Source organism: Nerophis lumbriciformis, linkage group LG03 (assembly GCF_033978685.3).
Source record: "Nerophis lumbriciformis linkage group LG03, RoL_Nlum_v2.1, whole genome shotgun sequence".
NCBI lineage: Eukaryota > Metazoa > Chordata > Actinopteri > Syngnathiformes > Syngnathidae > Nerophis > Nerophis lumbriciformis.
The window spans coordinates 31,462,501-31,487,091 of record NC_084550.2 but is presented as its reverse complement, the minus strand read 5'-3'; the positions used below and the strand labels follow the sequence as shown (position 1 = coordinate 31,487,091).

Genomic DNA, 24,591 nt, shown 5'->3' with positions numbered 1-24,591 from the left:
CAGCAATAACAGAACGTTAGTGTGAGAACCTCATCAGCAATAACAGAACGTTAGTGTGAGAACCTCATCAGCAACTACAGAACGTTAGTGTGAGAACCTCATCAGCAACAACAGAACGTTAGTGTGAGAACCTCATCGGCAACAACAGAACGTTAGTGTGAGAACCTCATCGGCAACAACAGAACGTTAGTGTGAGAACCTCATCAGCAACAACAGAACGTTAGTGTGAGAACCTCATCAGACCTGAGTGGCAACATTCCTCATGTAGTGACAAATATGAGAGGAGGACACAACTCACCTTCTTCAGGAGGCTCTGGATGTCTTTGTAGGACCACAGCTGGTAGAGAAACAGTGATGCTGCCTTGCTGGACTTGGGGAAGTGTCTAGAAGGAGACTCACTTTTAGTATCTAGACCATGGCACACTTTTCATCTGGACCTGCTCTCGGGACAAGACCATAGACCAGGACTTCTTTCACTAAGTACCAACTTTAGAGAACACTTGGCTCTCCAACTACCACCATAAATACAGTAGTGTAGTAGACCTAAGTATTCATTAAGTACCACCATAATGACAACATTAAATACAGTAGTGTAGTAGACCTAAGTATTCATTAAGTACCACCATAATGACAACATTAAATACAGTAGTGTAGTAGACCTAAATATTCATTAAGTACCACCATAATGACAACATGAAATACAGTAGTGTAGTAGACCTAAGTATTCATTAAGTACCACCATAATGACAACATTAAATACAGTAGTGTAGTAGACCTAAGTATTCATTAAGAAGGATTTAAGTCAAGGTCAGGACTTTAGTCAAGATCAGGATTTAAGTCAAGGTCAGGATTTAAGTAAAGATCAGGATTTAAGTCAAGGTCAGGACTTTAGTCAAGATCAGGATTTAAGTCAAGGTCAGGATTTAAGTCAAGATCAGGATTTAAGTCAAGGTCAGGATTTAAGTCAAGGTCAGGACTTAAGTTAAGATCAAGACTTAAGTCAAGGTCAGGATTTAAGTCATGGTCAGGATTTAAGTCAAGGTCAGGACTTAAGTCAAGATCAAGACTTAAGTCAAGGTCAGGATTTAAGTCATGGTCAGGATTTAAGTCAAGGTCAGGACTTAAGTCAAGGTCAGAACTTAAGTCAAGGTCAGGATTTAAGTCCTGATCAAGACTTAAGTCAAGGTCAGGACTTAAGTCAAGGCCAGAACTCAAGTCAAGTTCAGGACTTAAGTCAAGGTCAGGACTTAAGTCAAGGTCAGGATTTAAGTCAAGGTCAGGACTTAAGTCAAGGCCAGAACTTAAGTCAAGGTCAGGACTTAAGTCAAGGCCAGGACTTAAGTCAAGGTCATAACTTAAACCAAGCTCAGGATTTAAGTCAAGGTCAAGACTTAAGTCAAGGTCAGGACTTAAGTCAAGGTCAGGACTTAAGTCAAGGTCAGGATTTAAGTCAAGGTCAGGACTTAAGTCAAGGTCAGGATTTAAGTCCTGATCAAGACTTAAGTCAAGGTCAGGACTTAAGCCAAGGTCAGGATTTAAGTCAAGGTCAGGACTTAAGTCAAGGTTAGAACTTAAGTCAAGGTCAGGACTTAAGTCAAGGTCAGGACTTAAGTCAAGGTCAAGATTTAAGTCAAGGTCAGGATTTAAGTCAAGGTCAGGACTTAAGTCAAGGTCAGGACTTGAGCCAAGAAGTTGCTGGGATGTGTCACAGTAGTTGAAGACGTGACATTTGCAAAGTCTCCACTAGTTGTGAACATAATCATCAACATCATGTCAGGAGACTTCAATTATTGTTATTAAACTGATAAATATATATATTAAACTGATGTCATATTTGACTTTCACCTTGTAAATCTAAACAAACCGTGGCAAGATATTCTATTTTGTTTTTATGTTGTCAGCATATTTTCTCGGGGGATGATTCTTAAAAGTTAGAAAAATGTTAAATTCTTGTGTTATTTAGTTGATTCTACAGAAGAATATTTATTTGCTACATGAATGTTCCAGAAAGTGATTCTCAGCTCTACAAGCGGACTAAACTGATGCTGATCCACTTTTATTGCAGCACATAAAGGATAAGAGAAGCATCCTGGTGAAGCAGAATGAAAGTGAAAGTGAAAGTGAAAGTGAAAGAGTCCATTGCTGAGGTTAAAGTTCACCACTCACTTGTTCTGGCTGAGCTCCTGCAGAGCCGTGATCAGCTGACCGTTCACCAGGTGCTTGCCTTTCTCTGGTTCCTTGGCCAGCAGGAAGTTGGCAGTCTGGCACGCCATGGCCAGTGTGTCGTCCGACTCGTTGCCCGCACCCGTGCCCGCCTGGAGGATGCTCAGCAGCTCCGGCAGCACTTTCCGAGCTGAGGGGGAAGAGGATTTATTACTATTTCATCTTTAGCTAATTTGCAACATTTTCTAACAATAAAACTTTTGAAATTGTCATTATGGGGAATTGTGTGTAGAATTTTGAGGACAAAAATGAATTTATTCCATTTTTGGAATAAGGTGATTTATTACTATTTAGATTTTAGTAAATTTGCAACATTTTCAAACAATTTTTTTTTTTTTCAAATTGACATTATGGGGTATTGTGTGTAGAAACTTTGAGGACAAAAAATAATTTATTCCAAATTTAGAATAAGGTGATTTTTTATTATTTAATCTTTAATAAATTAGCAACATTTTCTTACAAAAAACGTTTTCAAATTGTCATTATGGGGTATTGTGTGTAGAATTTTGAGGACAAAAATCAATGTAATCCATTTTTGGAATAAGGTGATTTCTTACTATTTAATCTTTAGTAAATTTGCAGCATTTTCAAACAAAAAAAACTTTTTCAAATTGACATTATGGGGTATTGTGTCGCCGGATAGTCGAACCTCGGATTCAGGAGGAACAGTGTGGTTTTCGTCCTGGTCGTGGAACTGTGGACCAGCTCTATACTCTCGGCAGGGTCCTTGAGGGTGCATGGGAGTTTGCCCAACCAGTCTACATGTGTTTTGTGGACTTGGAGAAGGCATTCGACCGTGTACCCCGGGAAGTCCTGTGGGGAGTGCTCAGAGAGTATGGGGTAACGGACTGTCTTATTGTGGCAGTTCGCTCCCTGTATAATCAGTGTCAGAGCTTGGTCCGCATTGCCAGCAGTAAGTCGGACACGTTTCCAGTGAGGGTTGGACTCCGCCAAGGCTGCCCTTTGTCACCCATTCTGTTCATAACCTTTATGGACAGAATTTCTAGGCGCAGTCAGGGCGTTGAGGGGATCTGGTTTGGTGGCTGCAGGATTAGGTCTCTGCTATTTGCAGATGATGTGGTCCTGATGGCTTCCTCAGGCCAAGATCTTCAGCTCTCACTGGATCGGTTCGCAGCCGAGTGTGAAGCGACTGGGATGGGAATCAGCACCTCCAAGTCCGAGTCCATGGTTCTCTCCCGGAAAAGGGTGGAGTGCCATCTCCGGGTTGGGGAGGAGATCTTGCCCCAAGTGGAGGAGTTCAGGTACCTCGGAGTCTTGTTCACGAGTGGGGGAAGAGTGGATCGTGAGATCGACAGGCGGATCGGTGCGGCGTCTTCAGTAATGCGGACGCTGTATCGATCCGTTGTGGTGAAGAAGGAGCTGAGCCGGAAGGCAAAGCTCTCAATTTACCGGTCGATCTACGTTCCCATCCTCACCTATGGTCATGACCTTTGGGTCATGACCAAAAGGACAAGATCACGGGTACAAGCGGCCGAAATGAGTTTCCTCCGCCGAGTGGCGGGGCTCTCCCTTAGAGATAGGGTGAGAAGCTCTGTCATTCGGGGGGAACTCAAAGTAAAGCCGCTGCTCCTCCACATCGAGAGGAGCCAGATGAGGTGGTTCGGGCATCTGGTCAGGATGCCACCCGAACGCCTCCCTAGGAAGGTGTTTCGGGCACGTCCGACCGGTAGGAGGCCACGGGGAAGACCCAGGACACGCTGGGAAGACTATCTCTCACGGCTGGCCTGGGAACGCCTCGGGATCCCCCGGGAGGAGCTGGACGAAGTGGCTGGGGAGAGGGAAGTCTGGGCTTCCCTGCTTAAGCTGCTGCCCCCGCGACCCGACCTCGGATAAGCGGAAGAAGATGGATGGATGGATGGATGGATGGATGGGTATTGTGTGTAGAAAATTTGAGGACAAAAAATAATTTATTCCAATTTTAGAATAAGGTGATTTTTTATTATTTAAACTTTAATAAATTAGCAACGTTTTCCAACAAAAATTATTTTTTAAATTGTCATTATGGGGTATTGTTTGTAGAATTTTGAGGACAAAATGAATTTATTCTATTTTTGGAATAAGGTGACTTCTTACTATTTAATCTTTAATAAATTAGCACAATTTTCTAACAATAAACATTTTTCAAATTGTCATTATGGGGTATTGTGTGTAGAATTTTGAGGACAAAAATGAATATATTCCATTTTTGGAATACGGTGATGTGGAAAGGGAGTGTGATCAGCGCGCTTGTAGGAGTAAAGGTCACCGCCTCTGTCCATGGTTCTGAAAAACAGAAAGCCATCAGACGGGGGCGTGGCATGTGCTGACGGCGAGACACAGCTGGCAGATGTTTAGATTGCGCAGGTGGTACGTGTTAATCTAATCATCTGTTGTCTTTAACAGTGAGCGGCCGGGTGCAGGAGGAGGAGGAGGTCTGGTGAGACTGAAAAGTCTGGACAAACATACGAGTGAAAACTGGAAAAAAAACATTAAACCTTTGTTTAACTCTGCACAACTGGCTTCCAGAGTGTATATCTGTGAGTCTATGAATACGCAAAGCTTACAGGTCATTTCTTACTATTTAATCATTAATGAATTAGCAAATTTTCTAACAAAAACGTTTTGAAATTGTCATTATGGGGTATTGTGTGTAGAATTTTGAGGACACAAATGAATTTATTCCATTTTAGGAATAAGGTGATTTCTTACTCTGTATTATTTAATAAATTAGTACAATTTTCTAACAAAAAAACTTTTTAAATTGTCATTATGGGTTATTGTGTGTAGAATTTTGAGGACACAAATGAATGTATTCCATTTTTGGAATAAGGTGATTTCTTACTATTTAATGAATTAGCACAATTTTCTAACAAAAAAACGTTTTCAAATTGTCATTATGGGGTATTGTGTGTAGAATTTTGAGGACAAAAATGAATATATTCCATTTTTGGAATAAAGTGATTTCTTACTATTTAATCTTTAATAAATTAGCAAATTTTCTAACAAAAAACATTTTGAAATTGTCATTATGGGGTATTGTGTGTAGAATTTTGAGGACACAAATGAATTTATTCCATTTTAGGAACAAGGCCGTACTAAAAAGTGAAGTGTTTTAAAACACATTTTAGTTTTCCACAAATAACAAACCCAATAATGATTACATTTGGAGAGAAATAAGCTTGAAAGAGTTTTTCACAATATTGATCCACCTGCTGAGACTTGGGTCTCGTTAGAAAAGTCTTCTGGAAAGGGTGATCCAGAATCTCAGGATGTGAAGGAAAGCTTTTCTGAGCAGGAAGTTGTAGAAAGTTCTCACCTAAGGTGCCGTGCAGGTTGGTGTTCTTGGACAGGTTGCGTACCAAGGCCACGGCGTTCCTCTGCACGCTGACTTTATTGGACTTCAGAAGAGGGCTGATGGCCTGCAGGCCTTCCAGCTTCTGCACGATGTTCTGGCTCATGGCGTCAGACACCTCCACACAGGTGCAGACGTGAGCATCAAGCATGTGGAAAGTCAACCTTCACCTGCCGAGTGGAGCTCACAATGCCTTCTTGGGCCGTCAGGTTCTGCAGGGCCCCACAGCAAGCCTCCTGGGTCTCCCCCTGCTGGCTGGAGCCGAGCAGGGCCAAGTAGGTCTGCAGGGTCTGGGAGTGCAGGAGCCAGCCGGCGCCGCTGGGGTTGGAGTCCTCCACCACGGGGAAGTCAAAGGCGTGCTGCGCCGGGCCAGAGGGTTCAGAATATGACTTGATGTGATTGGACAGTCATGAGAGACATGTCATACTCAGAAATGGAATCAATGACTGAATCGGTGGATTTTAAAACAGTAGAAAAAGGAAAAAGGTTCAAGAAAGTCAGACTCGAGTCTGTCTGTGACATCATCACAACAACATGGCGGATAGATGTGGTGGTCGAGAAAGATTATTACAAACATGAGACCATATCATGAATTACAACATGACAACTTTCAGCTACAGCACCACTGCAAAAGCCAACACAACACAACTTTAGGCCACAAAGGACGCAACCGATACAATGGTTGGATGAAAAAATAAATAAATACTGGAGATGTGCATATATATATATATATATATATATATATATATATATATATATATACAAACCCCGTTTCCATATGAGTTGGGAAATTGTGTTAGATGTAAATATAAACGGAATACAATGATTTGCAAATCATTTTCAACCCATATTCAGTTGAATATGCTACACAGACAACATATTTGATGTTCAAACTCAAAAACATTTTTTTTGTGCAAATAATCATTAACTTTAGAATTTGATGCCAGCAACACGTGACAAAGAAGTTGGGAAAGGTGGCAATAAATACTGATAAAGTTGAGGAATGCTCATCAAACACTTATTTGGAACATCCCACAGGTGTGCAGGCTAATTGAGAACAGGTGGGTGCCATGATTGGGTATAAAACAGCTTCCCAAAAAATGCTCAGTCTTTCACAAACAAGGATGGGGCGAGGTACACCCCTTTGTCCACAACTGCGTGAGCAAATAGTCAAACAGTTTAAGAACAACGTTTCTCAAGCAGCTATTGCAAGGAATTTAGGGATTTCACCATCTACGCTCCGTAATATCATCAAAAGGTTCAGAGAATCTGGAGAAATCACTACATGTAAGCAGCTAAGCCCGTGACCTTGGATCCCTCAGGCTGTACTGCATCAACAAGCGACATCAGTGTGTAAAGGATATCACCACATGAGCTCAGGAACACTTCAGAAACCCACTGTCAGTAACTACAGTTGGTCGCTACATCTGTAAGTGCAAGTTAAAACTCTCCTATGCAAAGCCAAAGCCATTTATCAACAACACCCAGAAACGCCGTCAGCTTCGTTGGGCCTGAGCTCATCTAAGATGGACTGATACAAAGTGGAAAAGTGTTCTGTGGTCTGACGAGTCCACATTTCAAATTGTTTTTGGAAACTGTGGACGTCGTGTCTTCCGGACCAAAAAGGAAAAGAATAATCTGGATTGTTATAGGCGCAAAGTGTAAAAGGCAGCATGTGTGATGGTATGGGGGTGTATTAGTGCCCAAGACATGGGTAACTTACACATCTGTGAAGGCACCATTAATGCTGAAAGGTACATACAGCTTTTGGAGCAACATATGTTGCCATCCAAGCAACGTTACCATGGACGCCCCTGCTTATTTCAGCAAGACAATGCCAAGCCACGTGTTACATCAACATGGCTTCATAGTAAAAGAGTGTGAGTACTAGACTGGCCTGCCTGTAGTCCAGACCTGTCTCCCATTGAAAATGTGTGGCGCATTATGAAGCCTAAAATAGCACAACGGAGACCCCCGGACTGTTGAACAACTTAAGCTGTACAAGAATGGGAAAGAATTCCACCTGAGAAGCTTCAAAAATGTGTCTCCTCAGTTCCCAAACCTTTACTGAGTGTTGTTAAAAGGAAAGGCCATGTAACACAGTGGTGAACATGCCCTTTCCCAACTACTTTGTCACGTGTTGCAGCCATGAAATTCTAAGTTAATTATTATTTGAAAAAAAAAAAAAAGTTTTATCAGTTTGAACATCAAATATGTTGTCTTTGTAGCATATTCAACTGAATATGGGTTGAAAATGATTTGCAAATCATTGTATTCCGTTTATATTTACATCTAACACAATTTCCCAACTCATATGGAAACGGGGTTTGTGTATGTATATATATATATATATATATATATATATATATATATATATATATATATATATATATATATATATATATATATATATATATATACTACATTGCCACACATACCATCTCATTCCTAACCCATAGGCTTCAATATGATGTTTTGCAGCTATTACAGCTTCAACTCTTTTGGCTGTCCACAAGGTTGCGGAGTGTCTTTACAGGAATTTCCCACAGTTCTTCCAAAAGCACATTGGTGAGGTCACACACTGATGTTGGTGGAGAAGGCCTGGCTCTCAGTCTCCGGTCTAATTCATCCCAAAAGGTGTTCTATCAGGTTTGTGTTTCAAGTTGTATTGGTCACATGCAGAATACACCACAGTGAAATGCTTTTTACCATGCTCTTCAGATAATGCGTACAGTGGGATCCAAACACTCCCTACAGAATGAAATACACTAAATACAAAAAAATACAACAATTTGAATAGCTCAGATGTACATTAATTACAATACAATAAGTTACAGTAGTTATGGTCATGTCAGGACTCTGTGCAGGCCAGTCAAGTTCATCCACACCAGACTCTGTCATCCATGTCTTTATGGACCTTGCTTTGTGCACTGGTGCTCAGTCATGTTGGAAGAGGAAGGGCCCGCTCCAAACTGTTCCCACAAGGTTGGGAGCATGGAGTTGTCCAAAAATGTTTTGGTATCCTGGAGCACTCTAAGTTCCTTTCTCCAGAAAAACAACCTCACACCATAATTCCTCCTCCAGCAAATTTCACACTCGGCACAATGCAGTCCGAAATGTAGCGTTCTCCTGGCAACCTCCAAACCCAGACTGGTCACTCAGGTTGCCAGATGGAAAAGTGTGATTACATCACATGACTGCAGGTGACATGTTTACATCACATGACTGCTGCAGGTGACATGTTTACATCACATGACTCATTCAGGTGACATGTTTACATCACATGACTGCTGCAGGTGACATGTTTACATCACATGACTGCTGCAGGTGACATGTTTACATCACATGACTGCTGCAGGTGACATGTTTACATCACATGACTCCTGCAGGTGACATGTTTACATCACATGACTGATGACATCATCTCACCTTGCTGTTGGCCCCTGGCCTCTGTGGATTGAAGCAGCCGATGGGCCCCGCCTCGGCCTCAGGGTCACTCTGGCCCTCAGGGTTGGCCAACGCCGTGATGCGGTTGAACAAGGCCGGTGACTCCGCCTCCAGCTGGAAGGTGAGGTTGTGCAGGATGCACACGCAGTTCTCTACGGACTGTTTTCACAGGTGAGCGACACGTGAGTGACAGGTGAGCGACAGGTGAGTGACACGTGAGTGACACGTGAGTGACACGTGAGCGGCGTGAGGCGAGCAGCACTCACCTTGTCTTCAGGTGTGCCGGCCTGCACGCAGTCCCTGAGGTACACCACCAGGGAGTCGATCAGACCGCGACATTTCCTCATGGTCTGACGGTTGCTCTGCTTGGCGCTGCTCAGGTTCCTGTCAGCACACACAATAAATATATATTCCATCCATTTTCTACCGCTTATTCCCTTTTGGGGTCGCGGGGGGCGCTGGAGCCTATCTCAGCTACAATCGGGCGGAAGGCGGGGTACACCCTGGACAAGTGGCCACCTCATCGCAGGGCCAACACAGATAGACAGACAACATTCACACTCACATTCACACACTAGGGACCATTTAGTGTTGCCAATCAACCTATCCCCAGGTGCATGTCTTTGGAGGTGGGAGGAAGCCGGAGTACCCGGAGGGAACCCACGCAGTCACGGGGAGAACATGCAAACTCCACACAGAAAGATCCCGAGCCCGGGATTGAACCCAAGACTACTCAGGACCTTCGTATTGTGAGGCAGATGCACTAACCCCTCTGCCACAGTGCTGCCCATAAATATATATATATATATATATATATATATACATATATATATATATATATATATATATATATATATATATATATATATATATATATATATATATATATATATATATATATATATATATAAATATACATGTATAATAGCCACAATAATATGATGTTGCAGGCCCCAATAAAATTAGAATTAGACTTAGACAGATAAATATATTGCACTTTTTCACATGCGTCCACGTTTATGGATGTATGTTATATTGTCTTTTTTATTCCAGCGAGTTAATCCATTTTGGGGGGAGTTAAGGGGATAATTTAATTATGATGCGTTCAAGAGTCTTACGGCCTGAGGGAAGAAGCTGTTACAGAACCTGGAGGTTCTGCTTCAGAGGCTGCGGAACCTCTTTCTAGAGTCCAGCAGTGAAAACAGTCCTTGGTGGGGGTGGGAGGAGTCTTTGCACATTTTCTGAGCCCTGGTCAGAAAGCGGCTTTTTGCCATCTCCTGGATAGGAGGAAGAGGAGTCCTGATGATCTTTTCTGCGTCCTCACCACTCTCTGGAGAGACTTAAGTCTGAGGCATTGCAGGCTCCAGTCCAGACAGAGATGCTGTTGGTCAGCAGGCTCTCTATAGTGCCTCTGTACAATGTGCTCTTTTCATCCCACGCAAAAAGTGCATGCGCTGCTGAGCTCTTTTTACAAGAGCTCCGGTGTGTAGGGACCAGGTTATATTGTCAGTGATCTGCACCCCCAGGAACTTGGTGTGGCAGGACACAATACAATGGGGTGGCAGGCCACAATAAAATGATGTGGCAAGACACAATAAATTGATATGGTGGCACACATTAGAATGACGTGGCAAACCACAATACAATTATGTGGCAGGACAAAATAAAATGATGTGGTGGGTCACCATAATATGATGTTGCAGGCCCCATTAAAATGATGTGGGAGGCCATGATAAAATTATGTTGTAAGTCACAATAAATTGATGTGAAATGCCATTATAAAATTATGTTGCAGGCCACAATAAAATTATGTGGCAGGCCAAAATAAAATGAGGTGGCAGGACACAATAAATTGATATGGTGGCACACATTAGAATGATGTGGCAAACCACAATAAATTATGTGGCAGGACACAATAAAATGATGTGGCAGGCCACAATAAAATGATGTGGCAGCACACAATAAAATGATGTGGCAGGACACAATAAATTGATGTGAAATGCCATTATAAAATTATGTTGCAGGTCACTATAAATTACGTGGCAGGACACAATAAAATTACGTGGCAGGCCACAATAAAATTACGTGGTAGGACACAATAAAATTATGTGGCATGCCATGATACAATTATGTGGCAGGACACAATAAAATTATGTGGCAGGCCAAAATAAAATTATGTGGCAGGCCACAATAAAATTATGTGGCAGGCCAAAATAAAATGAGGTGGCAGGACACAGTAAAATGATGTGGCAGGACACAATAAATTGATATGGTGGCACACATTAGAATGATGTGGCGAACCACGATAAAATTATGTGGCAGGACACAATAAATGGGGTGGCAAGCCACAATAAAATGGGGTGGCAGGACACAATAAATTGATGTGGCAGGACACGACAAAATGAAGTGGCAGGCCACAATAACATTTTGTGGCAGGACACAACACAAATTGATGTGGCAGGACACGATAAAATGATGTGGCAGGCCACAATACAATTTTGTGGCAGGACACAATAAAATTATGTGGCAGGACACAATAAATTGATGTGAAATGCCATTATAAAATTATGTTGCAGGCCACAATAAAATTATGTGGCAGGACACAATAAATTGATATGGTGGCACACATTAGAATGATGTGGCGAACCACGATAAAATTATGTGGCAGGACACAATAAATTGATGTGAAATGCCATTATAAAATTATGTTGCAGGTCACTATAAATTACGTGGCAGGACACAATAAAATTACGTGGCAGGCCACAATAAAATTACGTGGTAGGACACAATAAAATTATGTGGCATGCCATGATGAAATTATGTGGCAGGACACAATAAAATTATGTGGCAGGCCAAAATAAAATTATGTGGCAGGCCACAATAAAATGAAGTGGCAGGCCAAAATAAAATGATGTGGCAGGACACAGTAAAATGATGTGGCAGGACACAATAAATTGATGTGAAATGCCATTATAAAATTATGTTGCAGGCCATTATTAAATTATGTGGCAGGACACAATAAATTTATATGGTGGCACACATTAGAATGATGTGGCGAACCACAATAAAATTATGTGGCAGGACACAATAAAAGGGGTGGCAAGCCACAATAAAATGGGGTGGCAGGACACAATAAATTGATGTGGCAGGACACGATAAAATGAAGTGGCAGGCCACAATACAATTTTGTGGCAGGACACAACACAAATTGATGTGGCAGGACACGATAAAATGATGTGGCAGGCCACAATACAATTTTGTGGCAGGACACAATAAAATTATGTGGCAGGACACAATAAATTGATGTGAAATGCCATAATAAAATTATGTTGCAGGCCATTATTAAATTATGTGGCAGGACACAATAAATTGATATGGTGGCACACATTAGAATGATGTGGCGAACCACAATAAAATTATGTGGCAGGACACAATAAATGGGGTGGCAAGCCACAATAAAATGGGGTGGCAGGACACAATAAATTGATGTGGCAGGACACGACAAAATGAAGTGGCAGGCCACAATAACATTTTGTGGCAGGACACAACACAAATTGATGTGGCAGGACACGATAAAATGATGTGGCAGGCCACAATACAATTTTGTGGCAGGACACAATAAAATTATGTGGCAGGACACAATAAATTGATGTGAAATGCCATTATAAAATTATGTTGCAGGCCACAATAAAATTATGTGGCAGGACACAATAAATTGATATGGTGGCACACATTAGAATGATGTGGCGAACCACGATAAAATTATGTGGCAGGACACAATAAATTGATGTGAAATGCCATTATAAAATTATGTTGCAGGTCACTATAAATTACGTGGCAGGACACAATAAAATTACGTGGCAGGCCACAATAAAATTACGTGGTAGGACACAATAAAATTATGTGGCATGCCATGATGAAATTATGTGGCAGGACACAATAAAATTATGTGGCAGGCCAAAATAAAATTATGTGGCAGGCCACAATAAAATTATGTGGCAGGCCACAATAAAATGAGGTGGCAGGCCAAAATAAAATGATGTGGCAGGACACAGTAAAATGATGTGGCAGGACACAATAAATTGATGTGAAATGCCATTATAAAATTATGTTGCAGGCCATGATTAAATTATGTGGCAGGACACAATAAATTTATATGGTGGCACACATTAGAATGATGTGGCGAACCACAATAAAATTATGTGGCAGGACACAATAAATGGGGTGGCAAGCCACAATAAAATGGGGTGGCAGGACACAATAAATTGATGTGGCAGGACACGATAAAATGAAGTGGCAGGCCACAATACAATTTTGTGGCAGGACACAACACAAATTGATGTGGCAGGACACGATAAAATGATGTGGCAGGCCACAATACAATTTTGTGGCAGGACACAATAAAATTATGTGGCAGGACACAATAAATTGATGTGAAATGCCATTATAAAATTATGTTGCAGGCCACAATAAAATTATGTGGCAGGACACAATAAATTGATATGGTGGCACACATTAGAATGATGTGGCGAACCACAATAAAATTATGTGGCAGGACACAATAAAATGGGGTGGCAAGCCACAATAAAATGGGGTGGCAGGACACAATAAATTGATGTGGCAGGACACAATAAAATGATGTGGCAGAACACAATAAAATTATGTGGCAGGACACAATAAATTGATGTGAAATGTCATTATAAAATTATGTTGCAGGCCATTATAAAATTAGGTGGCAGGCCACAATAAAATACTGTGGCAGGACACAATAAATTGATATGGTGGCACACATTAGAATGACGTGGCGAACCACAATAAAATTATGTGGCAGGACACAATAAAATGATGTGGCAGGACACAATAAAATGATGTGGCAGGAAACAATAAATTGATGTGGCAGGACACGATAAAATGAAGTGGCAGGCCACAATAACATTTTGTGGCAGGACACAATGAAATTATGTGGCAGGACACAATAAATTGATGTGAAATGCCGTTATAAAATTATGTTGCAGGCCATGATAAAATTAAGTGGCAGGCCACAATAAAATATGTGGGAGGACACAATAAATTGATATGGTGGCACACATTAGAATGATGTGGCGAACCACAATAAAATTATGTGGCAGGACACAATAAAATGGGGTGGCAAGCCACTATAAAATGGGGTGGCAGTACACAATAAAATTATGTGGCAGGACACGATAAATTGATGTGGCGGGACACAATAAAATGAAGTGGCAGGCCACTATAAAATTATGTGGCAGGACACAATAAAGTTACGTGGCAGGACACAATAAGTTGATGTGGCAGGACACGATAAAATGAAGTGGCAGGCCACAATAAGTTGATGTGGCGGGGCACAATAAAATGATGTGGCAGGCCGATTTAAAATTGTGTGGCAGGACACAATAAAATGATGTGGCATGACACAATAAAATTATGTGGCAGGCCAACATAAAATTAATTGTCAGGACACGATAAAATTATGTGGCATGCCACAATAAAATAATGTGGCAGGACACAATAAAATAAAGTGGCAGGACACAATACAATTATTTGGCAGGCCAACATAAAATGATTCGGCAGGACACAATAAAATGAAGTGGCAGGCCACATAAAAGGAAGTAGCAGGCCACATAAAATAACCAAGTCTTGTTGACATGAGGACAATCAGTAGTAGTGGTCTTGACTGGCAGCGGACCAGCCAGGACTCCTGCTGCTGACACAGAAGGAGTCCTGGAGTCTGGTCTTGACTGAGCAGCCAGGACACTCCTGTGTCGGCAGAGTCCTCCCGAAGTGACCAAGTTTTACCTCAGACAGCTGGTGGCGTGGAAGAAAGTCTCCTGGTCAGGACCGTTGAAGGCGTCCCTCCTGGGACTGCTGGTGTAAGGCAGGATGACACGGTCCATCAGGACTGGCAGGGTGCTCTTCAGCAGGTCTGTCTTCAGACTGTTGGCAGACGACAGGTTCCACAGAAGACCTGAGGCCAAAGAAACAACATTTGAAGTGTAGATGTTTCTAACTTGGTCTAAGTACTGGTCTTTGCATTGTAACTTGGTCTAAGTACTGGTCTTTGCATTGGAACTTGGTGTAAGTACTTGTCTTTGCATTTGACCTTGGTCTAAGTACTGGTCTTTGTATTTTAACTTGGTCTAATTACTGGTCTTTGTATTTTAACTTGGTCGAAGTACTTGTCTTTGCATTTGAACTTGGCCTAAGTACTGGTCTTTGCATTTGACCTTGGTCTAAGTACTGGTCTTTGCACCTGTCAGCTGCTTCTGGATCTCCACAGAGTCAGTCTCTCGGAGCAGAGCCACAGAAGCAGCGATGCCTCCACAGCGCTGGATCTCCTCCTTGTTGCTGCTGTTCTTGAAGGAGAGGTTTCTCAGGGCGGCAGAGGCCGCCTGGTTGATGCGCAGACTGGGATTCTGTAGGAGCGCCACCAGGGGAGGGATGCCCTTCAGCTTCAGCACCTGAGGACCAGACCCGTGTGAGGACTATGTGGGCCAGGAACACCAGGGATGAGGACCAGACCCGTGTGAAGACTATGTGGGCCAGGGACACCAGGGATGAGGACCAGACCCGTGTGAGGACTATGTGGGCCAGGAACACCAGGGATAAGTCCTCCATGGTGACTCACCGCTCCAAATGTAGCGGCCTCACCACATGGCCACCTTTACATTTAACTAAGAGGCTGGCCCACCACTTCATTTACCGTGGCCTGTCACATCACCACTTCAAATATACAGTACTACATGGACATACTGTATACACATTATTACATGACATCCAACATCACAACATCACATCCAACATCACAACATGACATCCAACATCACAACATCACATCCAACATCACAACATCACATCCAACATCACAACATGACATCCAACATCCCAACATGACATCCAACATCACAACATGACATCCAACATAATCACAACATGACATCCAACATCACAACATCACATCCAACATCACAACATCACATCCAACATCCCAACATGACATCCAACATCACAACATCACATCCAACATCACAACATCACATCCAACATCCCAACATGACATCCAACATCACAACATGACATCCAACATAATCACAACATGACACCCAACATCACAACATGACATCCAACATCACAACATGACATCCAACATCACAACATGACATCCAACATCACAACATGACATCCAACATCACAACATGACATCCAACATAATCACAACATGACATCCAACATCACAACATGACATCCAACATCACAACATGACATCCAACATGACATCCAACATCACAACATGACATCCAACATCACAACATGACATCCAACATACCAACATGATATCCAACATCATCCAACATCACAACATGACATCCAACATCACAACATGACATCCAGCATCACAACATGACATCCAACATACCAACATGATATCCAACATCATCACAACATGACATCCAACATCACATCCAACATCACAACATGACATCCAACATGACATGCAACATCACAACATGACATCCATCATCACAACATCACATCCAACATCACAACATGACATCCAACAAGACATGCAGCATCACAACAAGACATCCAACATCACATCCAACATGACATCCAACATCACAACATGACATCCAACAAGACATGCAGCATCACAACAAGACATCCAACATCACATCCAACATGACATGCAACATCACAACATGACATCCAACATCACAAGATGACATCCAACATCACAACATGACATCCGACATGCAACATCACAACATGACATCCAACATCACAACATGACATCCAACAACATGACATCCAGCATCACAACATGACATCCAACATCACAACATGACCCCCAACAACATGACATCCAGCATCACAACATGACATCCAACATCACAATATGACATCCAACATAATCACAACATGACATCCAACATCACATCATGACATCCAACATCACAACATGACATCCAACATCAAATCATGACATCCAACATCACAACATGACATCCAACATCACAACATGACATCCAACATCACAACATGACATCCAGCATCACAACATGACATCCAACATCACAACATGACACCCAACATGACATCCAACATCACAACATGACATCCAACAAGACATCCAGCATCACAACATGACATCCAACATCACAAGATGACATCCAACATCACATCCAACATCACAACATGACATACAACATCACAACATGACATCCAACATCACATCATGACATCCAACATCACAACATGACATACAACATCAAATCATGACATCCAACATCACAACATGACATCCAACATCACAACATGACATCCAGCATCACAACATGACATCCAACATCAAATCATGACATCCAACATCACAACATGACATCCAACATCACAACATGACATCCAACATCACAACATGACATCCAGCATCACAACATGACATCCAACCTCACAACATGACATCCAACATAATCACAACATGACATCCAACATCACAACATGACATCCAACATCACAACATGACATCCAACATCACAACATGACATCCAGCATCACAACATGACATCCAACATCACAACATGACATCTAACATAATCACAACATGACATCCAACATCACAACATAACATCCAACATCACAACATGACATCCAACATCACAACATGACATCCAGCATCACAACATGAATTAACATCAAACATGACATCCAACATCACAACATGGCATCCAACATGACAACATGACATCCAACATCACATCCAACATAATCACAACATGACATCCAACATCACATCCAACATCACAACATGACATCACAACATGACATGCAACATCTCAACATAACACCCAACATGACATCCAACATCACAACATGGCATCCAACATGACATGCAACATCACAACATGACACCCAACATCACAACATGACATCCAACATGACATCCAACATCACAACATGACATCCAACATCACAACATGACATCCAACATCACAACATAACATCCAACATCACAACATGACATCCAACATCACAACATGACATCCAGCATCACAACATGAATTAACATCAAACATGACATCCAGCATCACAACATGACATCCAACATAATCACAACATGACATCCAACATCACAACATGACATGCAACATCACAACATGACACCCAACATGACATCCAACATCACAACATGACATCCAACATGACATGCAACATCACAACATGACACCCAACATCACAACATGACACCCAACATCACAACATGACATCACAACATGACATCCAACATGACAACATGACATCCAACATGCCATCCAACATGACAACATGACAACATGCCATCCAACATGACAACATGACAACATGACATCCAACATGACATGACAAAGTACAGGCACCAACAAGGTCACCTGGTCCTTGGTCTTGTCATCAATGAAGGTGTTATGTTGGATGAAAGCAGCTCCGCAGTGTTTCAACTTGTCTTCTTCACTGGACAGAAACTCCACCGCTTCCTTCATGGTGAGATCTGACACACCACTGATGTCATGTGACCTGTGAGGACACACACACACCTTCATTAAAACTACACACACACACCTTCATTAAAACTACACACACACACCTTCATTAAAACTACACACACCTTCATTAAAACTACACACACACACCTTCATTAAAACTACACACACATACCTTCATGCTGAGAAGATCTCTAACCGAAGCTTGATTACCGAGTTTCACTCAAATCCTGTGACCTCCGTTATTTGTTGCTACAGTCCACATGATGCAAGATCTAAAGACCATCCATCCATCCATCCATCCATTTTCTTCTACTTATCCGAGGTCGGGCTGCAAGGGCAGCAGCCTAAGCAGGGAAGCTCAGACTTCCCTCTCCCCAGCCACTTCGTCCAGCTCCTCCCGGGGGATCCCGAGGCTTTCCCAGTCCGGCCGGGAGACATAGTCTTCCCAACGTGTCCTGGGTCTTCCCCGTGGCATCCTGATGGTCAGACGTGCCCTAAACACCTCCCTAGGGAAGCCTTCGGGTGGCATCCTGAGCAGATGCCCGAACAACCTCATCTGGCTCCTCTCCATGTGGAGGAGCAGCGGCTTTACTCTGAGTTCCTCCCGGATAACAGAGCTTCTCACCCTATCTCTAAGGGAGAGACCCGCCACCCGGCGGAGGAAACTCATTTCGGCTGCTTGTACCCGTGATCTTGTCCTTTCGGTCATAACCCAAAGCTCATGACCATAGGTGAGGATGGGAACGTAGATCGACCGGTAAATTGAGAGCTTTGCCTTCCGGCTCAGCTCCTTCTTCACCACAACGGATCGATACAGCGTCCGCATTACTGAAGACGCCGCACCGATCCGCCTGTCGATCTCACCATCCACTCTTCTCTCACTCGTGAACAAGACTCCTAGGTACTTGAACTCCTCCACTTGGGGCAAGATCTCCTCCCCAACTTGGAGATGGCACTCCACCCTTTCCCGGGCTATCTGAAGACCAAGTTGACAAATTTGACCAAGACCTTCGTTCGCTTGTGGACAACATACCTGCTCACAACATACCTGCCCACAACATGCTCATTCTGTGCACTGATTTTAACGCTAAAATTGGCACTGACCAAGCAATCTTCTCCTACAACACCAACACAAACCGCAACGGCGAAAAGTTGCTTGACCTCGCAAACAAATTCAATCTTGCTCTGGCAAACACCCGCTTTATGAATCCTACTAACAGACTGTGGACTTTTCAATAACCTACTGGGTATCGTGCACAGCGAGACTATATCGTGATAAGAAAGAAATGGATCAATAGCGTTAGAAACTGTGGAACATACTCCTCATATTGCAACCTGCAATCCGATCGCAGAATCGTCCCTGCCAAATGCAGAGGACAAATTTCACCACACCTAGTGTGTGTGTGACAATCATTGGTACTTTAACTTTAACTTTAGCCTGGAAAAGAATCAATGACATTAACGGCAGGAAAGAAAGGCCCTCAGTCACAGTAGAGGGTGGATCCCCTGAAAAGCGCAAAAAACTACTACTCAGTGGCCTAGTGGTTAGAGTGTCCGCCCTGAGATCGGTAGGTTGTGAGTTCAAATCCCGGCCGAGTCATACCAAAGACTATAAAAATGGGACCCATTACCTCCCTGCTTGGCACTCAGCATCAAGGGTTGGAATTGGGGGTTAAATCACCAAAATGATTCCCGGGCGCGGCCACCGCTGCTGCCCACTGCTCCCCTCACCTCCCAGGGGGTGATCAAGGGTGATGGGTCAAATGCAGAGAATAATCTCGCCACACCTAGTGTGTGTGTGACAATCATTGGTACTTTAACTTTAACTTTAACTTTAAAAGGTTGGCTGAACCACTCCTTGGGGAGTCTTCACCAGTCCCACAAAACCTCCCGATAATTCAAATTGCGAGCGATCTCAACATCAATACGTTTCCGTTCACAATCAGCAAACTTGAAACAGCTACATCTGGACTGAACAGCAAGAAGTCCCCTGGCCCTGACAATATACCCCACTGATCTGGAAATACAAGACCTTCCATCCGCTTCTTCTGGAGATGTGCAATCATTTGTATACCATTCATGAAGCACCCTCACTCTGGCTATCCTCGTACACTCTACCTGTCCCAAAGAAGGGAACTCTTACTCTCCATGGCAATTACTGCGAGATCTCATTAACTGCCATAAGTTATACAACAAGGTGTTCCTAAACAGACTTGTCCCCAAAGTAGATCCGCTTCTCCGTGCCGGTAAAAACGGCTTTCGTGGAGGGCGTTCTACTCTTTGGCAAATCCTATCATTGAGGAGGTTAGTGGAAGAAATGAGGAACGGAAAGAAAGATCTTACATTACTGTTCGTTGAGATTCTGTCAACAGAGAGGCCATGTTTATCCTTCTATCCCGCTGTGGTATTCCAGATGAGATTGTTCTGGCCATTAAGGCTCTTTACACCAATACCAGTACATGAGTATGAGTACCCCTGACGGAGAAACTGGGTCGTTTGCAATCAGCGCTGGCGTCTTACAGGGAGATACTCTAGCCCCTTTTTTTTTTTTTTATCATCGTCCTCCATTACGTCCTACGCGTCTCTCTTGATGCTAACAACAACTAGCCGCAGACACCCGGCGAAATACATCACAGATTTTGATTTTGCAGATGACATTGCAATACCATCCAACTGGTCGGCAGATGCAGAGACCCTTCTCCATGCTCTAGAGGATGCTGCTAACTGCGTTGGTCTCCACTGCAACTCCTTGAAGACAGAATGTGTCTCAACCGAAGAGGTCAATGACTTCAAGTACTTGGGTTCCTGGATGAACTCCACAGAACAAGACCTTAAGGTCAGGAAGGCACTAGCGTGGAGGGCCCTGAACGGTATGTCAAGAGTGTGGTGCTCAAATCTCCCCCGACACATAAAGCTGAGTCTATTCCACGCCACTGTGGAGTCTGTCATCCTGTATGGCTGCAAAAGCTGGATCCTGACACCCACCCTGCAGAAGTCCCAAGATGGGGGCTACACCAGAATGTTATGAGCTGTTCTGAATGTGGACCAGAACATCCACATCACCAACAAGGACCTGTACGGGCAACTGCCAAGGCTCAGCAAGTAGGTAACAGCTAGAAGGATGAGGCTGGCCGGCCACTGCCACAGACATCGGGAGCTACCGGCCAGCAGGCTGGTCCTAAGGTAACCAACGCACGGGCATCGATCGCGAGGATGTCCCGCGCTAACGTACGTGGACATCCTGAAGAAAAATGTGAGAGCTGAAAGTTCTACGGAGCTGGCCGGGTGTATGGAGAACCGGAATGATTGGAGAATCCGATGGAAGCTCGTCTGAGGACGAGAGAGAGAGAAACTGCTGTACAATTGTCCTCCAAATATGGAGCCCCACTTAAGCAAGTTGACGATTTTAAGTACCTCGGTTCCTGGATCATGGATTCCGGTAATGACTTCCGTACCAGGAAAGCCCAAGCCTGGAAAGCATGTAATAAAATGGACAGCATATGGCACTCAAACCTGCCCAATTCACTTAAGCTAGACCTCTTCAAGTCTACCATCCAACCCATCCTCTTATAAGGCTCCGAGACCTGGACCCTCAATGGGCGCCTTCTCAAACGCCTTGACGGTTGCTATACCAACCTGCTTCGAAGGGTGCAAGGCTTGTCGTGGCAGACCCATCCCACCTTGGACCAAATATACGGCAACCTACCTCGAGCAAGTACCCGTCTGAGCCAACGTCGTGCACCGTTTGCTGGTCACTGCTTCCGTGCCCAAGACGGAGCTGATATCACAGCTCCTCCTTTGGAAACAATTTACCAGGGGTGGCCTCACCTACCCCGAAGTAATCGCACGGGACTCTGGGATCCTTGTTTCAGAGATGAGCTCTGCCCTCGGTGACCCCGACTGCCGGCGGAGGGTTGTGCAAGGTCTCTCAGCTACGGCCGCACATTGATGATGATTGATGATGATGATGATTATTAATATGGAGTATGAAGTCGTCTTTTATTATTATTATTATGGAGTATGAAGTCCTTTATTCACAATCCTGCAGAGCATCCCCCAACTAAATTCACAACAAGACCTCTCTAATTTAGGAAAAAACATTTTTAGTCAACACAATGAGTGAGTCAAAGTGTGATGTTACTACAACTCAAAGATGCTCTTACCCAGAATCCCCTTTGCTCCTGGCCACACTCTCTAGAACGGGAGGATTGGACTTGGTTCTGTTGGCCTCGACTGGTCTGCACGGCAGGTTGTTGTCTGGGAACAGTTGGCTGGCCGTCCTCTCCGCCCGGTAGGTGCTGCGCTTGGAGATTAGTCTTTGCGGAGACTTCTGCTGTTTAGTTGCGACGGCGTCGGGCTCGTCGTGGTTGGCGGCGACCCGGCCCAGGGCCACGGTTCCCACATGGCCCTGGCTGTAGTCGTAGGCTTGTGCCAAGGAGCTCTTTTTTATGGCGCTGACGCTGGACGTGCTCTTCAGGATTTGGCGGGTCGAGTTCTTCTCCTGACAAAGGTGAGGGACACCAAGAACACGCCATGAAAGACTTGTCCTGTCAGCGAGAGTCCTACTGGTTTTTAAAAAAGTGTGGTCGCTTAGAAATAAAATAAAATGATTAAATATAAAAATGTATAAAATATAAAAATGAGAGAAAAAAATAAATAATTGTGTTCATTTAAAAAATAAAATAGATTAAATATAAAAATTAAAACAATTGAAAATGAGAAAATAATGATAAATTAAAGTGTGTTGATTTAAATCATTTTATAAAATTATTAAATATAAAAATACAAATAAAAATTTGAAAAAAAAATAATTAAAAAGTGTGTTCATTTAAAAATACTTTATAATATAATAATATTAAATATAAAAATAAATAAAAAATTAAATGAGGAAAACTAATTTTTAAAGTGTTTTTGAAGTGTTTTCATTTAAAAAATTAAATTAAATGATTAAATGTAAAAATAAAAAATGAGAAAGAAAGAAATGTAAAATGTGTTCATTTAAAAAAAAAAAAAAAGATTAAATACAAAAATTCAAAAGAAGAAAAACAATTAAAATGTAAAAAGTTTGTTCATTTAAAAATTAAAATTATTAAATATATAAATTCAAAATTCAAACATTAGGAAAAAAATTCAATAAAGTGTGTTTATTTAAAAAAAAAAAAAAGAAGAAGAAAAAAAAAGGAAAAAATGACAGATGTAAAGTTTATTTGATCAAAATAACGAATAAATTATTTAAGAATAAATAAATAAAATTAAAAAAAATAAATAAAAAAAAAAAAAATATATATATATATATATATATATATATATATATATATATATATATATACACATATATATATATATTTTTTACATTTCAAAAGTGTGTTCATTTTATAAAATGACATTAAAGAAATTAATATAACAATCATAACACAAAATGCAGCTTTAGGCCAACTGTGACGACATAAACCAAGCAGAAAAGCACCTTTTGTCATTTGAAAAACACGGCAGTACAAAAATAGCAAGCACTCACAGTTTTTGAGTAGCCATTCCCAAAAAAGACGTTCCCATTAGCGGTGCTGGACTCGTGAAACACGTCAGTCAAAGGGCCTGAAGAGGAAGTGAGGGACAAAAGCAACATCGTATTGTTTGTTATCAGTTGACCACAGAGATTGGACTTTACCACCTACAAGTCCAAACTTACTCTCAGACAGCACCTGCTAACAGACTCAGGTGTGTCAAGTACTTTCAGGACCGCACTGACATTGGCCGACACCTGGCTGATGAGAACAGTGTTTTTCAACCTTTTTTGAGACAAGGCACATTTTTTGCGTTGAAAAAATGCGTAGGCACACCACCAGCAGAACTCATTAAAAAAATAATGTGTAAAAAGTTGTTGTTGCAATTGTTGGATATGACTTTAAAGCATAACCAAGCATGCATCACTATAGCTCGTGTCTCAAAGTAGGTGTACTGTCACCACCTGTCACATCACACCCTGACTTATTTGGACTTTTTTGCTGTTTTCTTGTGTGTAGTGTTTTACTTCTTGTA

At 42.4% G+C, this 24,591-nt stretch overlaps 1 protein-coding gene across 1 annotated transcript in view; it reads right to left on the bottom strand.

Moving 5' to 3' along the window:
• Window positions 1-24,591, bottom strand: part of LOC133575919 (plakophilin-1-like) — a 52,124-nt gene that overhangs the window by 1,750 nt on the left and 25,783 nt on the right. The window contains exons 2-12 of the mRNA XM_061928846.1: window positions 24,071-24,147; window positions 22,719-23,056; window positions 18,445-18,586; window positions 15,291-15,498; window positions 14,837-15,005; window positions 9,289-9,406; window positions 9,005-9,181; window positions 5,764-5,934; window positions 5,540-5,693; window positions 2,167-2,353; window positions 299-383 (exon numbers count right to left, since the gene is read on the bottom strand). Of these exons, the coding sequence (XP_061784830.1) occupies window positions 299-383; window positions 2,167-2,353; window positions 5,540-5,693; window positions 5,764-5,934; window positions 9,005-9,181; window positions 9,289-9,406; window positions 14,837-15,005; window positions 15,291-15,498; window positions 18,445-18,586; window positions 22,719-23,056; window positions 24,071-24,147 (1,826 nt within the window). The remainder of the gene's footprint in view (window positions 1-298; window positions 384-2,166; window positions 2,354-5,539; window positions 5,694-5,763; window positions 5,935-9,004; window positions 9,182-9,288; window positions 9,407-14,836; window positions 15,006-15,290; window positions 15,499-18,444; window positions 18,587-22,718; window positions 23,057-24,070; window positions 24,148-24,591) is intronic.